The sequence below is a fragment of the Macrotis lagotis genome, chromosome 1 (genome assembly GCF_037893015.1).
Source record: "Macrotis lagotis isolate mMagLag1 chromosome 1, bilby.v1.9.chrom.fasta, whole genome shotgun sequence".
Classification (NCBI taxonomy): Eukaryota; Metazoa; Chordata; class Mammalia; order Peramelemorphia; family Peramelidae; genus Macrotis; species Macrotis lagotis.
The window spans coordinates 492,320,293-492,337,550 of record NC_133658.1 but is presented as its reverse complement, the minus strand read 5'-3'; the positions used below and the strand labels follow the sequence as shown (position 1 = coordinate 492,337,550).

At 36.0% G+C, this 17,258-nt stretch overlaps 1 protein-coding gene across 1 annotated transcript; it reads right to left on the bottom strand.

Annotated features, from left to right (window-relative positions):
• Positions 1-370: 370 nt before the first annotated feature.
• Positions 371-1,382, bottom strand: LOC141520370 (cysteine and histidine-rich domain-containing protein 1-like). The gene has a single exon (XM_074232068.1). It carries the CDS (start codon positions 1,375-1,377, stop codon positions 382-384), a length of 996 nt encoding a protein of 331 aa, XP_074088169.1. The 5' UTR covers positions 1,378-1,382; the 3' UTR covers positions 371-381.
• Positions 1,383-17,258: the final 15,876 nt, after the last annotated feature.

Below are 17,258 nucleotides of genomic sequence, written 5' to 3'. Positions count from 1 at the left end.
AATAGAAGAGAAACTGAGAAGAGGAAACACATGAAATGCCCTCTCTTCCTATTTCATTAACAAGACTATTATATTGAGAGGTATTGAATGATAGTAAGGGAAGAGAGAACTTTCTTTTACTGACTCAGGAATTTAAGTTCAATATTTAGATAGCAAAAACATTCCCATTTAGTCCAAAGGAACTTGGAAAAACTTCGGTTTCTAGGAATCTGTTTTTAACTAGGTCTGGAATGCCATATTAATAACATGTATGGGCAGACATACATATGTGTCTATGTGTGTATATGATTCTAATAGCAAGTCACCACTTCACCACACAGTATTAGGAACTTCAAAACAGGCAATAGCTAATGTCCCATCCCTACCCCCACTCCTTTGCTCTCAATCTGCTATATCTTCTTTTTTTTCATCTTGCATTTTGGGTGAAGGTAGTTCAAGCCTTGCCCACTGCATAGGTTCAGCTTTTCTCATTGTTATCTCAATCTTTGTGGCTGTCATATTTACGTAACTCCTCTTCACATCAATTACTCCCCATAATTTGACATTTTGATGAAATTCCTTTTCTCCTTCAAATACAATGTGGATATTTAACAGTGTACTATTTGCTTTTACATGACTAAGATCTGGAAGTGAATTTTTAGCATATACTGAGATAGTAACTTGACCTCCTGTCTGATGCCAGTCATGCCTACATGGAGCAACTTTTTTCCCAGCATCTTTTTTTGTCCACAAATGCTTTCCTGTTGTACACCCTTCTTGGGCCAAAAACGTATTAAAGTCAGAAGTTTTTCTCCTGCAGCAGCTCCAATATTTCATCCCTTCATGGAAAATAGGGACTCCGGAATGAAAAATACAAACTTCTTCTATACTTTGTGGACCTTGGTAGGTCTTTACAGAGCCACCATTTTTACATGAAGTCCCAATCTTAATTTCATCACTGTCCTCATCCTTTTTATCTACCTCATTCTCAGTTGACAGTTTAAGTTTATCCAGTGCTTGTTTTAGTGAAGCAGCTATTTTCAACTCCAAGTTTGTCATTGGTTCATCTGGGCTTGGCCTTTTTATTGCTTCTACTGGTGCTTGGATAATAGGTTCTTGAAATTTAGGTTTCAATTCACACAACTCCTTCTTCTCAGAGGTAGTCTTGACTTCGGGTTTGACAGGCTCAGGGGGGTTCTCATCATTGTGCTTACCCTTTGTACAGCCTCCAATGCTTAAAAAATCAGAAAAATCTGTTGTTCTTCTTTTACAGCAAGACCAACCCTTTAAAGCATCATGAAAGACTGGAACTCCTGGATGATATGTGCAAGAATCATCCGTGTTGGTTTCAGGATCAAAACGCTGGCGGCAGCCTCGGTTGTAGCAGAGCAAGGACATGGCTCTCTCCCCAGCCCCGGGCGATAGGTGAACTGACAGAAGCCGCAGCGCAGCGGCAGCTGCAAGGACTCTTCAACCGCAGTCTGCTTTCTGGGACAAAGTTCTTAACTGAGAGGATGAGGTTAGGGGAGTCATGGGATGTTTGAAAAGGAATGAATAGTTTGGAAAGAATGTCATGGTGAGTTGATCAATGAAATATAAAAGAATAACTTTTCTGAAGTGAGAACCTGGTTGAAATTATATAACATAAATTTGTAGTGCATCTAGTCACCACAGTTTTTTCTCCCCAGCTTCATTCAGTAGTATAAGAACAGAATAGAAGTGGGAATAATTCAAGTCTGAGACTTTGCAGGGCTAGATCTGTGATATGATGCCAAGGGAACTGAGAGGAGAGGACAGTGTGAAACTCAATTGGTTCACCCACTTCACACAGAGTTAAGGTAGAGAAGAGAGGGAAAATATTGTCAATGCAGGAGTAATGACTGAGGAAAGAACTGAGCCATGGAGGTATTGGAGTTGTATTGATAACACAGGGTAGTGTTATAAAGCAGAGGGAGAGGTAGAATGACAATATTGTGTTCAAATAAGGAAATTTTGGAGTTTGTGAACACAGAAGTAGAATTTTTGTATGTGAGATTTCTTGATGTAGGAGATAGGGAGATGGTCTGAGAGCCAGAGAGACCTGCATCAAGTTACACATATGTTATAAATACCAGAAGGTAATGCAAAGATTCTTTTAAAGGATAGTCTATTATTAACCACATCTTCACAATCACAGAATTGACTGACAGGTAAAAGGGCAACTAGGTGACAGTGGATTGGATACTGACTCTGGAGTTCACATCTGGCCTCAGACTTACTAGCCATGTGACCCTGGGCAAGTCAATTAACCCTGTTTTCCTCAGTTTTTCTAATCTGTTAAAAGAGCTGGAGAAGAAAATAACAAACTACTCCAATATCTGTGCCAAGAAAATAGCACATCAGGTCACAAAGAGTTGGATATAACTGAAACAATTGAACAACAACAAAAAATTCAATCTCCAATTTTAATTTTTCTTGTTACTCTAGAAAAGCATTTAAGAAGAACAAAAGGAAACCTCAGAAGGTCTCCAGCATTGTGTCTCCCACTTACAAGTTAACCATACAAGATTCATTAATAGGTGTGAAAAGAGATAATTTTGTGTAAAGATCCTCTGATTCTTTAAAATAGAACCAGTGTTTGCTTTGGTGGAACATATACTAAAATTGGAAAGATAAAATAGAACCAAAGTTTTTGCCATTGTCTTAAAGTATGTCCGAGAGATGCCCTGTGGATATTGAGAATATTCAGTTGTTTCTTTTTTGCAGATAACATTACATCAGCCTCTGAAACACTGAAGAGATTTTAAAAAACTACAATGGTAGTTTCTACCAATCATTTTTTGTTTTGCAAGACTTTGAATTTTAAAATTCCCCCCTCTTCCTCCCTTCTCTTCCCCCCCTCCTTCCAACAGATGGCAATCTGATACAGTCTTTACATTTGTTTCCATGATGCATGGATCAAAATTGAATGTGTTCAGAGAAAAAAACAGATCCATAAGGAAGAAAGAAAATATAGAGATAGAAAAATTATGTAATACATAAGACAACTTTTTTAAAAAATTGAAGATAATAATCTTTGGTCTTCATTTAAACATCACAGTTCCTTCTCTGGATTCAGATGATATTCTCCATCATGGGTCACCTAAAATTATCCCTGATTATTGTACTGATGGAGTGAGCAAGTCCATCAAGGTTTATTATCACCCATGTTGTTGTTAAGATATATAATATTCTACTGGTTCTGCTCATCTCACTCAACATCAATTCATGCAAGTCTTTCCAGGTTTTTCTGAAATCCCGTTTCTCATGATTTCTGTTTTTTTCCCTTTAAATATTTATTTTTATTTTTGTACAAATGATTTTTTTATACATTACTAAAACATTCTTGTTTAAGAGTAAACATAATACCCCCTCCTCCCCCCAAAAAATGTAGACCCTCATAAGCAATAAAATAAAGGAAAGAGAAAAAATAAAAATAAAAACAAAAACAATAATAATAATAATAGGAGCAGCTAGGTGGCTCAGTGGATGCAGAGCACGGTCCTGGAGCAGGAGCACCCGAACCCAAATCCTGCCCTAGACACCCAACAATCACCCAGCTGTGTGACTCTGGGCAAGCCACCCAACCCCACTGCCCTGCAAAAACTCCCAAACCCCCAAAATAAAATAAAAATAAAATAAAATAATAATAACAACAACAATAATAATAGTAGTAGTAATAGCAGTAGGGGTGGCTAGGCAGAGCAGTGGACAGAGCACTGGCCCTGGAACCAGGAGCATCTGAGTCCAAATCCAGTGTCAGACACCCAAAAATCACCCAGCTGTGTGGCCTGGCAAGGCACCCAACCCCATTTGCCCTGCAACCCCCCCAAATAATAATTATAATAATGATGATGATAATAATGATAAATGTTCTTCAGTCTGTGTTCCAACACCTCCAGCTCTGTTGCAGGTGGATCACATTCTTTATGATAAGTCCATCACAAAAGCTACTTTCATATTTTTCCACCGTTGCCATTGCTGATCACAACTCCCTCCTTTTGTGCTTCCCCACTACCACACACTATATTTTCTCTCTCCCTTTCACTCTGTCCCTCTTTTTAAATGTGCTGTAGGGTAGCTAAGTGGTGCAGCAGACAGATCACCGGCCCTGGGGCCAAGAGACCCGGAGCTCACATACCACCTCTAAGGCCCAGCAACCACCCAGCCCTGTAGTCCTGGATAGGCCATCCAATCCCAGCCCCTTGAAAGAAGTAAAAAAGAAAATGTGTTATATCTGACAACTTTCCCTGATAGTCCACCCTCTTCTCCATCACTCACATCCCCCTCTTCCCCTGTCCCCCTTCTCTCTTTCTTACTCTAGATGTCTATACCCCATTGAGTATATATGCTGTTTCTTCTGTTTTTTTTTTTTAATTTTATTTATTTAAGGCAATGGGGTTAAATGACTTGCCCAAAGTCAGCTAGGCAATTTTTTTTCTTTTAGGTTTTGCAAGGCAAATGGGGTTAAGTGGCTTGCCCAAGGCCACACAGCTAGGTAATTATTAAGTGTCTGAGACTGGATTTGAACCCAGGTACTCCTGACTCCAGGGCTGGTGCTCTATCCCCTGCACCATCTAGGTGCCCATCACTCTTGATTTCTTATAGAACAATAGTTCCATTACATACTTATACCACAATTTGTTCAGCCCCTTTCCAATCAATGGACATCCCCTCAATTTCTAATTTTTGCCACTGCAAAGAGAGCTACTATGAATATTTTTGTACATGTGGGTTTTTACCCTTTTATATGATTTCTTCAGGATACAGACTCAGTAACACTGCAGAGATTCAGAGTTCAGCCTATGTATACAGAAAGAAAATCAATTGAAACCAGACTACTTATATTATCTAATAAATCAATCAATAAGCAAACCTTTATTCTAGATGCTGTGTGTCAGGCATTGACTAGGTGACTAGGTCCTGAGGATAAAAATACAGTATTGAAACAGTTCTTTCCTTTAAGAAGTTACATTCCAATGGGAGAGGGTATACAACTTATAGATATAAACCTACAGTATATGTGTTGAGTAAGATTGTCTATTTTAAAAAATATATAGTTTTGTGACTTCTAGGTGGCATGGATAGGTTATTTCCATCTTAGTGTAAAATGGAAGAAGAACCTCACCCTTACTGTTAGCACTTTAAATGAGAAGAGATAGGAAAAATCCAGGAATGCTAAGTATGAATGATCTTTCCAATCTCCAGGAGGATGTTGGACTAGAATTATATCTTTTTTCTCTTCCTAAAATATCTTTATTATTAGTGGATGACTTTTTCGGGTTTTAGAAGGAAAGCTATTTCTTTGATTGCTCTTAATGGCAGCTAGATGATGGAGAAACTAGGCCTGATATTGTTGATCATTTCGCAGTGTTATTGTTATTGTATACAATGTTCTCCTGGTTCTGCTCACTTTACTCAGTAACAGTTCATGCAAGTTTTTCTATGCTTCTTTAAAGTCTGACCATTCATGATCTGTTACAGAACAACAGAACTCTACAACATTCATATACCATAACTTATTCAACCATTCCCCTCAACTTTCCATTCTTTGCCACTACAAAAAGAGCTGCTATAAATATTTTTGAACATGTGAATATTTTCCCATTTTTTGTGATATTGTTGGAATATAGAACTAGTAGTAGTATTCCTGGATCAAAGGATATGCACAGTTTTATTGCCCTTTGCTGCCAAAATTTTCTTATAAATAGGTTATAAATAGTACCTATCTCTCAGGGTTGTTAAGGATCAAATGAGATCATATTTGTAAAGTGTCTGGCCCTTAGAACTATATTAATACCACCTATTATCATCATTCTTTCTACATCATCATTATCATTATTATTATTATTTTAAGTAGGGAGGCTAGTAACCCTTATCTAATTCTTGCTAGCTTATCGACTTTTCCTATCAAATTATCTTATACAAAAGACTATCATAAATACTGAGAAAATTCATTTAGTCAAACAAAACTACAAATAAAAATGAGAAAAAGTACTACAGAGTAGAATATCTTACAAAAATACTTTTACCTAGAAACAAGACAAAAATCTCAGCTCAAAGGTAAAATAATCTCACTCAGGCGAAGATCCTGTTTAGCACTCTCTAAAGTGGTAATTCCTGAACATCTAGGGACTTTATGGGGATGGCATTACATGTGAGAATGTAACTCTGAAGGCTTCATTCCATTACTCAAAAGTTCATGAAATTCCACAATATCTCCCTGTCTTGTCTACTTTACTGGAGGTCTCTCTCAACTTATTTCGGCAACTGACTCAAGTAAGTCCTTTTTGGCAACTAATCTCAACTAATCAACAATCATGTTTCCCTGTAACTCTGCAATACAGAGAGGGCATTGAGGTGACTCAGTGAATAGATCATCTCCCTGAAGTCATGATCTTCTCTAGAGGAGAATGTGAAGCTAGTGACTTATCAAACAAGCAAATGTCAAGATCTTCTTTGTGAACAAAGGACAAATATCTGGCAACAGGGCTGTCTTTCAGGGGACTAATCAAGGGTGTGTTACCTTCAGGAGAGAAGTAAGGTTATATCTCAAGAGAGATATAAGATAATCTTGTGTGGGCCAGGAAGGGAGAGGGAAAAATCTGGAAAGGTGTCCAGAATTGAAAACAAGAGATTCCAATAGAGGAACTCCAATTTCAAGTTTTGGTGGATAGTCAGGGAAGAGGCATGGTATTTAATGGAATTAAACTATTAGTTTAGATATGTAGTCATAGCATAGGAAACATATTAAGTGAAGATACTGTAGCACTTAACTCTCAGATAGATGCCTCCCTTTGAAAATGTGTCTGATCAGTAGGGTTGGATGGTATGGTCTTGGGACATTTGCCAAACATTATTCCATTCTTTGCCCCTAGGTGGTCAGGAAACCATGCCATGAAAGCTGCATTAAAGAGGGTACAGTTGGGGGTGATGGTGGTGTTTAGCATAAGTCCCAGGAATCTTTATTTCATTTCAGGGTAAAAACCTGACTTAAATCAAATTGTGAAAGAGGGAAAACCTAGGTAGAGAGTCAGTACAGGGAATCAGGTATCATTTGGGAGAAACAGTTAGAAGGACTGTATGGCTAAACCAAAAATTATGTATAATAATTTTGCCATTACAAAAAAGACCTGCTATAAACATTTATGGAGACTGGGAAAGCAAATTATACATTTACAACAGCTCACAGATCTGGTCCAATAGTGTCAAACTCAAGTGGGTTCTAAGTGTTATAGACTGAAAAAAGTTTAGATTGCTTTACCTCTTCCATCTAATTCCTATTTGGGAGAGGTTTAAGAGGATGTGAAAATTGGAGAAAAAGTCTAATATTTCATTTTGTTCTTCAGGTTATGTAATTGCATCTTTTTTTTTTTTTTTTAGGTTTTTGGCAAAGCAAATGGGGTTAAGTGGCTTGCCCAAGGCCACACAGCTAGGTAATTATTAAGTGTCTGAGACTGGATTTGAACCCAGGTACTCATGACTCCTAGGATCTGTGCTTTATCCACTGCACCACCTAGCCGCCCCTGTAATTGCATCTTATGAGGAGTTTAAGTTCTGAAATCAATAAGGTGAAAATTAGAAAACTAATTGAAGCAGATATTTGGCAAATTCCTATGAGCAGAGAAAATCTTCACTGTTTACCACATGAGTTTCTGGGAGACAGTTTCAAATAGTGCAGTTTCCTTTCACCTTAGGAGAATTTATTTGTATATGGACAGGAAGATCTAGAATGGTGATTCAATGGAGAGTAGGAGTTCAAGAGGCAATTAGAGTAAGCTAGGCTGAGAGACTTCAAGAAATCAAGGTGAGTGAGAGACATGAGAGTAGTGATTATTTTCTATTACCATACTTCCCCATGTATAAGATGTACCCTTTTTTGAAAAATTTGGGGTCCCAAAACTGGGAGTCTTATACAGTGGTTGTAGATTTTTTTACTTGCAATTCCCACTTTTTTTTGCACTTGTTTTTGTGCTCATTGTATTACATTTTTTTACCAGTTTATTATATTATGTTTTGCCATGTTCTGCCCAAAAATGACTTAGAAAAGATTTTCGTACTTGAATTCAAATTAAAAGCAAATGGAAATCATTCTGCTGAACATTAGTTTGGTCCTCCTCCAACTGAGAAAAGAATCAGAGACTGGCTACAGGAAGAAGAAACCCTACTGAAAACATCCTGGCAAAAGAAAGCCATGAGAGGCAAGTCAGCAAAATGGCCTGATTTAGAGAGGGAATTGAAGAGACAGATTGATGAGCAAACCACAAAGATGGTTCAGCATGAGGCAAGAATTTCTGATGAAAAAGAAGTGACTGATTTTAAAGGGGGACATAAGTGATGCTTCAAGTTCATGAAACAAAATGGACTAAGCATGCATCCATACACCAGACTTACCCAAAGAGGGCTTGGTCAAACCAGAGCACAGGCAGGATAGTAATCAGAGGCTCTCCTAAGACAGTGATTTGTCATCAGATATAGATGGGGGGGGCAGCTAGGTGGCATAGTGGAAAGAGCACAGGCCCTAGAGTCAGGAGTACCTGAGTACCTGAGTTCAAATCTGACCTCAGATACTTAATAAATACCTAGCTTTGTGGCCTTGGGCAAGCTACTTAACCCCATTGCCTTGCAAAAATCTTAAAACATATATATATACATATATACATATATATATATATATGTGTATATATATATATATGGACAAGCTAATGGATGGGAGTTTTGACAGTGATGAGAGTTGTATGAATTTTTTTTTAAGAAAGATATTATTTATTTTGAATTTTACAATTTTACCCCATTCTTGCTTCCCTCCCCCACCCCCCACAGAAGGTAGTCTGTCAATCTTTACATTGCATCCATGGTATACATTGATCTAAGTTGAATGTAATGAGAGAGAAATCATATCCTTAAGGAAGAAAAATAAATAATAAGAGATAGCACTTCTTTGCCACTACAAACAGTGCTGCTATGAATATTTTTACCCTTTTCCATGATCTCTTCAGGGTATAGACCCAGTAGTGGTATTGCTGGATCAAAGGGTATGCACATTTTTGTTGCCCTTTGGGCATAATTCCTAATTGCTCTCCAGAAAGGTTGGATGAGTTTATAGCTCCACCAACAATCTATTAGTGTACCAGATTTCCCACATCTCTTCCAACATTGATCATTGTCCTTTCTGGTCATATTGGCCAGTCTGAGAGGTATGAGGTAGTACCTCAGAGATGCTTTAATTTGCATTTCTTTAATAAATAGTAATTTAGAATTTTTTTGTTTTTGCAAGGCAATGGGGTTAAGTGGCAATGGGGTTAAGTAGCTTGCCCAAGGCCACACAGCTAGATAATTATTAAGTGTCTGAGGCTGGATTTGAACTCAGGTACTCCTGACTCCAGGGCCTGTGCTCTATCCACTTTGCCACCTAGCTGCCCTTAGAGCAATTTTTCATATGACTATGGATTGCTTGGATTTCCTCATCTGTAAATTGCCTTTCCATATCCTTTGACCATTTGTCAATTGTGGAATGGCTTGTTTTTTTTTAAATTTAACTCAGTTCTCTGTATATTTTAGAAATGAGTCCTTTGTCAGAAATACTAGTTGTAAAAATTGTTTCCCAATTTACTATATTTCTTTTGATCTTGGTTACAGTGGTTTCGTATGTGCAAAAGCCTTTTAATTTAATGTAATCAAAATTATCTAGTTTGTTTTTAATGATGTTCTCCATCTCTTCTTTGAGCATTAACTGCTTCCCTTCCCATAGATCTGACAGGTGAGTAGTATGAATTTTATGATGAATACAATTTGAGTTCAATAACTTTATGTAATACTTTTTTTCAAATTTCAGACCCCAAAATTAAGATGTGTCTTATACATGGGGAAATATGGCATATCAATAACCCTATATTGAAAAAGGATTCAGGTTTTTTATTTCCTCATTTGGAGTCAAGTCAGTCAGTCTCTGAAGGACTTAGCTGATAGATGAGACAGGCCTAATCCTAGGGGAACATTTTCCTAGATCTTTGTCAGGACCCCACCCAATTAAGTTACCTTATTTTTATTAGAGTATAAACAAAATCTAATCTAAGTGAATCCCTGCCCCAAAGCAATTAAACCCAGAAAATGTCTAAGGATTTAACTTTTAAAGTCCTTTTTTGGTTGCATACTAAAAATTTTGGTATGTTTTTCATTGTTGTCATCTCCAGTGAAATTTTTGATTGTTTCTCAAGAAAAAAAAAAGGTGAAAATGGAGAGATTTGATGCTGTCATTCTCTCAGTTGTTTTCTTTTTAGACTGAAGGAAATCTCTGAGGATGTACTTTTGTGAAGTCAACTAAATTTTTTTCAAGTCTCCAAATGGTGAATACTCTTTTTATGTTTCTGAGTGACTGAAATGGGCTGTTATTTACACCTGAATCCCTAAAGATAAATTCCTTTTGCAAATGGTTCCCTAATCAGGATCTAAAAAGGTGGGGGTAAAGTACCCAATAGAAATATATTTGAGAATTTGGATTTATACATATTCTGTGATCTTTTCTACTCCATGCCCGACTAGTCTCAGGGACAAATAGATTGATTCTACCTTCAGGGAAGAGCCCCATGAGTGTGGATTCAGAATTTAGCCATAATTTTCCCTTACCCTATAATTATATACATGTAAATTGTGTATTGAACAAGAGTTTGAAATGGCAGGATACACATATAGAGCTGTGGGTATAAAAAGGTGCCCAGCAGGTGGCAGAGGACAATGATCGCAAATGGTGGTGAAAAGAAAATAATGGGGTACTTGTAAAACTGTATACCAGGGCACTAGTATAACTTCATTCTCACCAATGCCTGGGGTCACCCTCTAAGATTTCTTCCCTATATGGATCATATAGAAGATGCCTTAGAGAGCAGAATACAAAGGAAAGGAGTATTTTAGACTGAGTATCTGTCTGGGCCCTTTTAGGGATTTCTGTGCATATTATTATAAGCAGGATCAAATGGAAATCTTTAGAATCACTCAAAAATATCCCATTTTGAGGTTGAAAATTGTCCAATCAACAAGAAAAAACCAGTGGCCCTAAGCCAATAGCACTTTAATAAAGGGTCCATGGCTTTCTCTAATGAAGTAGACCTCAGATTTTCCTTACAATCTAAAATGTTCCCCAGTCACCAGTACTTTGTTTTTATAGTCTGATACCCAGGTATTCAGGAGAGGCAAAGTAAAATACAAACCTTATTAGTTGATAGACTTTTGAGGGCCAAAAAAAGATGTATAAATTAAAAAATGGTGTATTAGCAGGGGTATCATAGGTTGAGTGAAGCATGAAATATTTCTGCTGATTAGTGGTCATAAGAAGGCAAAGACAAGAGTTATTTCCAGTGATTAAGTGGTCATAAGATGATCATTTCTCATGTTGGACAAAAGGGATAGAGTGACAGTACAAAAAAAGTTGGACAATTTCCATATTTTGCCAAAATTCCCTACCCATTCTAAGTTTGGAATGGAATTTGAGCAAAGCAGAATGGAGATATCTTTGTCAGCATTCTTGTGGTTGTGCAAGTGAGTGCACATAACTGGTGAAAAAGTGGTAAACATTGGATTAAAGTTTGAGGCCTACCATAAGAACCTATTTTATCTAATTATCCCCATAGGATCTGTGTAAGATATGTATTAGTACAGGTTTATTCTTGTACTATTGTAAGATGACTGACTAAAGATATATTACTTCATGATTGTATCACAATAATTGCGAATAATCACTACTCCTTATAGAATCACATTGAAGTGATTAATACTGATTACAATGGAGAAGGGATCAAAATGAACCATTTCCCACACCTTGTCAACACTATATACTATTAGGTCCCCTGGACTATGAAAGTTATTTTTTTCTCCATTTGTAGAGATGAAGGAAGCTGGAGTATTTTGTTTACTAACTTTCCTTACAGCAACCATGTGTTACTTTTAAGGAAGCAGATAGAACCTGGCAGCTTACAGACTCCAGGGAATGGAACAAAGTCATCATTACCATCAATAAAGAGAATCCTGTCTTCAAGGTCATAGACCAGGCAGGACATATCACTCAGTGGTATGAGGTTATTGATCTTGCCAATACTTTTTCAGACATCCTAAACAGGAAATCCAGTAGACTTTCTGAACTCAACATGTCCCAGATTGAATTTATTACCTTTCCCCCTAACCCTCGCCAACCCCAACTTCCCTATTTCTTTCAGTCTCTCAGGCTGCTAACCTAGGTGCCATCCTTGATTCTTCATTCTTTCTAACCCTTCCATATCAAATCTATTGTTGAGGTCTATCAGTTTCACCTTTATGCCATCTCTTGAATATATTCCCTTCTCTCTTCTGACATTGTGAATACTCTAGTGCAAGCTGTCATCAGCTTACTCTTGGAATACTTGCTGCTATGTCTGTCTGATTCAAGTTTTCTCCATTCAGCAATCTAAGTGATTTTTTTCTAAAGCAAAATTCTGACTGTATCAACCCTCTACTCAACAAACCCCAATGACTCCCTATCATCTCCAGGATCAAATTTAAAATCCTTTATTTGGCATTTAAAATTCCCACCCCTGTCATTTTTCTAGTCTTCCAGTCTTTTTTATTCTTTTCATATACTCTTCAATCCAGGGAACCCAGGCTTCTTTCTGTATCTCAAAGAAGATCATCCATCTCTCTCCACTTTGTACATTTTCTATGACTGTCTCTCATACCTTTCTTTCCTACCAGCTTTTCTGGCTCCCTATAAATCCCAGTTAAAATTTCATTTTTTTTACTAAAAACCTTTTCCTTCTAATATCTTCTGTATTTTAATTATTTCCTATTTTTCTTATATATATATAACTTGTTTGTACAAACTTGCCTACTTGTTTATCTCTCCCATTAGATTGTTATCTTTTTGAAGGCAGTCACTCTCTTTTTCCTCTTTTTAATGTCAATATTTAGCACAGAATAGATACCTCATAAATGTTTATTGACTGACCAACTTTGCATATGAATCCATTGTTGCCTATCAAAGTGCTTTTTCCATAGTAATCTATTAATAATGTTAACTGATTGATTACTTTATGAACAATATTTATTTTATTGGAGGTCTAAAAACTAAAAACTCTTTTTACCCTCTTTCTTCTTTCTCTTTCATTCTGCTACCATGACTCCAAAAATGGAAGGTCATCTCAAAGGACAAATAGACACAATGATCATAATATTTTTTCTTTGTTTAATAGATTGTCAGAGTTAAGAATTCATTACTTTCTGGTGGGGAATCTTTCTCTATTTAGATTTCTACATTGAAATCTCTGATCCTCAGAAAGAAGAAGATGAAGTCTGTGATTGGGATAATCTTTGAAATCTTTTCCCATAAAGTAAAAACATCCCAAAGTTTGTCTTATGTGGCAACCCTTCAAGAACCAAGGATCATTTCTGTGTCATAGAAGCATCAGATTACTACTTTTGGGTACTATGCTTCTCTTAATTCAAAGATTGCATTAGTATTTTTGTCTGTCATATAATATAATTTGCTAATATTAAACTTTCAGCTCAGTACTTTAATGATCCTTTATATCTTTTTTTCTTTTTAAATAAGAATTGCTGCCTAAGACTATTTTTACTTGTGAAGTTGATTTTTTTTGGCAAGGCAATGGGGTTAAGTGACTTGGCCAAAGTCACACAGCTAGGTAATTATTAAGGCTCTGAGGTCACATTTGAACTCAGGTCCTCTTAACACCAAGACTGGTGCTCTATCTATTGCGCCACCTAGCCATCCCCTGAAGTTGATTCTTTGAAGCAAGTATAAGAATTTACATTTATCCCTGCTAAAATTCTTTTCATTAGATTTGATACAGCATTCTAGTCTGAAAAAATTTTTTTGTATCTACTAATGTTATTCAAAACTCATGATACTGCAGGGCCTGGAAGTCCCTTTTATCTTTGTAGCATATGTTATGATTTCCTGGGGTATTTCCATGGATTTCCATGATATTTTCTATGGTTTTTCCTTCTTCCCCTGTCATATTATTTTCATAAACTCTGCATAATTCTTGCATGAAACTAGTTATTTATATGATGCCTCCCCCTATTAAAATATGAGATCTTTGAAGGGAGGGAAGGTTTTTGTTTTTCTTTGTATTCTTAGCTCTTAGTTTAGAGCCTGGCAGGTAGTAAGCACTTATTAAATGTTGACAGTGAGTTTCTTACCTGGATTCCTGAAATCTAATCCTCTTCACATCCAGAAGTGTGCTGGTAATCTACTTAACAATTGGATTTCCAGAAAAAGAAATATACATATTCATTTCTCTATCTATACAATCCATTTTAATATTTAATCTGTCTTAATTTTTTCATTTTCTAAAGTCTATACAACAACAGTAATGAAAAATCAAGTCCTGATTTGTAATATTTGCCTGTTTATGAGGCATAAATGTTTTGAAAATTTAACAATCAGCTTTTTTAGAGAGATGGTACAAGCTGACTCTAGTACTTTGGTGGATCCCATCTTTTCTGGGGTCAAAAGTCTTTTTTCTCAAAACTAATTCTTCCCATGTCTTTTTGTTTTAGGTTTTTTTTTTTTTGCAAGGCTTGCCCAAGGCCACACCCCTGACTCCAGGGCCGGTGCTTTATCCACTGAGCCACCTAGCCACACCCTTCCCATGTCTTTTTGTAGAGCATATATCTGCTCCTTCAGTTGTGCTTTGAATTCATCTCAAATGTCAAGACACTCTAGAACTGCAAGTTGGGGTAAAAAAGATTAAATCACTATTAGAATCTATAACTGATGTGGGTGGAGGAGTGAGGTTGGAGAAGAGAGAGTAACTCCCTTCTCCCTGAAGGGTTTTCCAGAGCCTTTACTTCCTTGTAAGGCAACTCTTCCCTATAGAAGTTATCCATAGGTCTTTACCTTACATACATATGAATTGGACCTAAGTGTTGTATAAAAGTCACTTTCTCTTTCAAAGTATTCTGTGGTCAAGTGGTTAGATATGAATCAGGATGGCTGGAGATAGCAAAGTTAAGTGACTTTTCCAAGGTCATACAACTAGTGTTTGAGGCTGTATTTGAACTCATGTCCTCCTAACTTCAGGGTTGGCAAACTACCCACTGCACCATCAAGCTGCCTTAATTAGTCAAATGCATGCTAAATCAACAGCACCTGAAGTAGTATTCAAACTTCATCCTAGGAGAGCAGTGCCTAGGACTTAACATATGGACAACATGAAACCTGAATGACACTTCTAATTTGTGGAAAATTTCAGATAATTGAGGAGGCTAGATAATTGATCTGTGATTTACATTATTTTTGTGTGCTTTCTATTTTGATGTATATCTGAAAAAGAATTGTTCTTCTTCATGTCTTGGGAATAAATAACTTGTGTTTTCTTACTCTTATTATCACATGAAAATGGATTGAGATATTTTGAGTCTATATCTCTTAAATAACCTTATCCAGAAAGACTAGGCATCTTTGAAAGCAATAGAATCTTGGTATTATAGTTTAATTCATTTTGTGAAGAGTTTCTGAGGAAATGCTTTTTAATTGTCCTTCTGAAGAAATTGTTAACTACAAAGTAGAAGTGAGGACAAATAAATGGGACTAAAAGAATTTAATTCAGTCTTTTCTTATAAAGACTCAAGAAGAGAATCCTTTAAAATAGATGTTAGTTGGAATACTGATAGAACTGAATGTTGAGGTGATATTTCTAGAATTGAGGGTGTGTGAGCTACTGTAGTGATAGCTAAAAGTGACTTTGTGATCTTTCTTACAACTGATAACATTGTTAATAACTTTATATCTTTTTTATTATTCATTATATTGTTAATAAACAGTATAGTCTATAATCTTTATATTTAAGTTTTGGAGATTGGGAATTTTCAGATATGTAAAGAGATAAGCAAATATTTATGAGTGTTTTCTCTTTTATTCAGTATATAATGATATTCAATAGATGGGGATACAGGTAATTAGTGAGAGATGATGTAATTTTAATAATTAATGTGAAAATATGAAAATATGCTCCTTGATTACTTTAGTATAAGATGAAAATGAATCAGGAAAGTGATCTAACAGTAGATTAATCAACCATAAAGACAGAAAAAAGACTAAAGACCTAAGAGTTAGTGTATTTATAAGGTAGTTCACATCATCTTATAACTGATCACACAGATAGTGTTTAATATTTGATCCCTGTGAGAGATGAAAGCAATTGAGAGCAAAGTGATAGATTCTGTGGTATTCTAGAGAGACAGTTTAATTGTGCTTCTTGTGAAGGAAAGAAAAGGAATCACTTTAACTTAAAAAAAGCTATCAAAACCAACTTTGGATTGCAAGGGGAAAAAAAGGAAAGTAGCTTGAACAGTGGTATCAGATAAAGAAAATGGCCAGGGGCAGCTAGGTGGTGCAGTGGATAGAGCACAGGCCCTGGAATCAGTAGTACTTGAGTTCAAATCTAGTCTCAGACACTTAAAAATTACCTAGCTGTATGGCTTTGGGCAAGCCACTTAACCACATTTGCCTTGAAAAACCCTAAAAAAAAATGGCCAGTACATAAGGATCACTCCAGCCCACATATTGACTTAGAAAACAAATTGATATATGTTCTACTGCATTTTAATTTATTTTGTTAAATATTTTCCAACTACATTTTAATTAAGTTCTTTTTAGAACTGGGAGTATTGCAGGTCTTGGTGTTTCACAATTCTGGCTATAGGGTTAAAAAACAAAAGAATTTGAATTAACTACCTTCCAAATTAAATAGAATTCTTTTGTTGTTTCAATAGCTGAATTTTAATTTTAAATGATCTTTTAGATACCTGTAGTTAAAATTGTTCCCACTAGGTTGTGCTAGATCTCCAAATAGTTATTCTTTTCCTATTCAATTTATTGAGATCTCTTCCAAACTGACAAGTTTCAGTATATTCTATATTTTAATATCAGAACAATCTTATAAACTGAATATGGACTTTTCTGAACCACTGAAATAAGCATTAATTTTATTTTGATCAAAAGAATCATAAGTGCTCTTTGTACAATAAGTTTAAACATTTTTCTTAGTTTTCATTTCACATGAATTATTGTTGTTATTTTTGTATAATTTTTAGGTGGTAGATGTGAAAAAAATTTTTGAGACTTACTTACTGAAAGTGGCAATCTTATTCTTATCGTATGTTGTGTATTCGGGATTGTGTATTCCTAGATAGATAATCTCTTTAACAGAACAAATCAGGAGAACTTTGGTATCCTAATCCATAAATATATAAATTCTCCATTTTTATAA

Excerpts from the sequence above, each read along its gene's own strand:
- LOC141520370 (XM_074232068.1), bottom strand. The coding sequence starts at position 1,377 with ATGTCCTTGCTCTGCTACAACCGAGGCTGCCGCCAGCGTTTTGATCCT.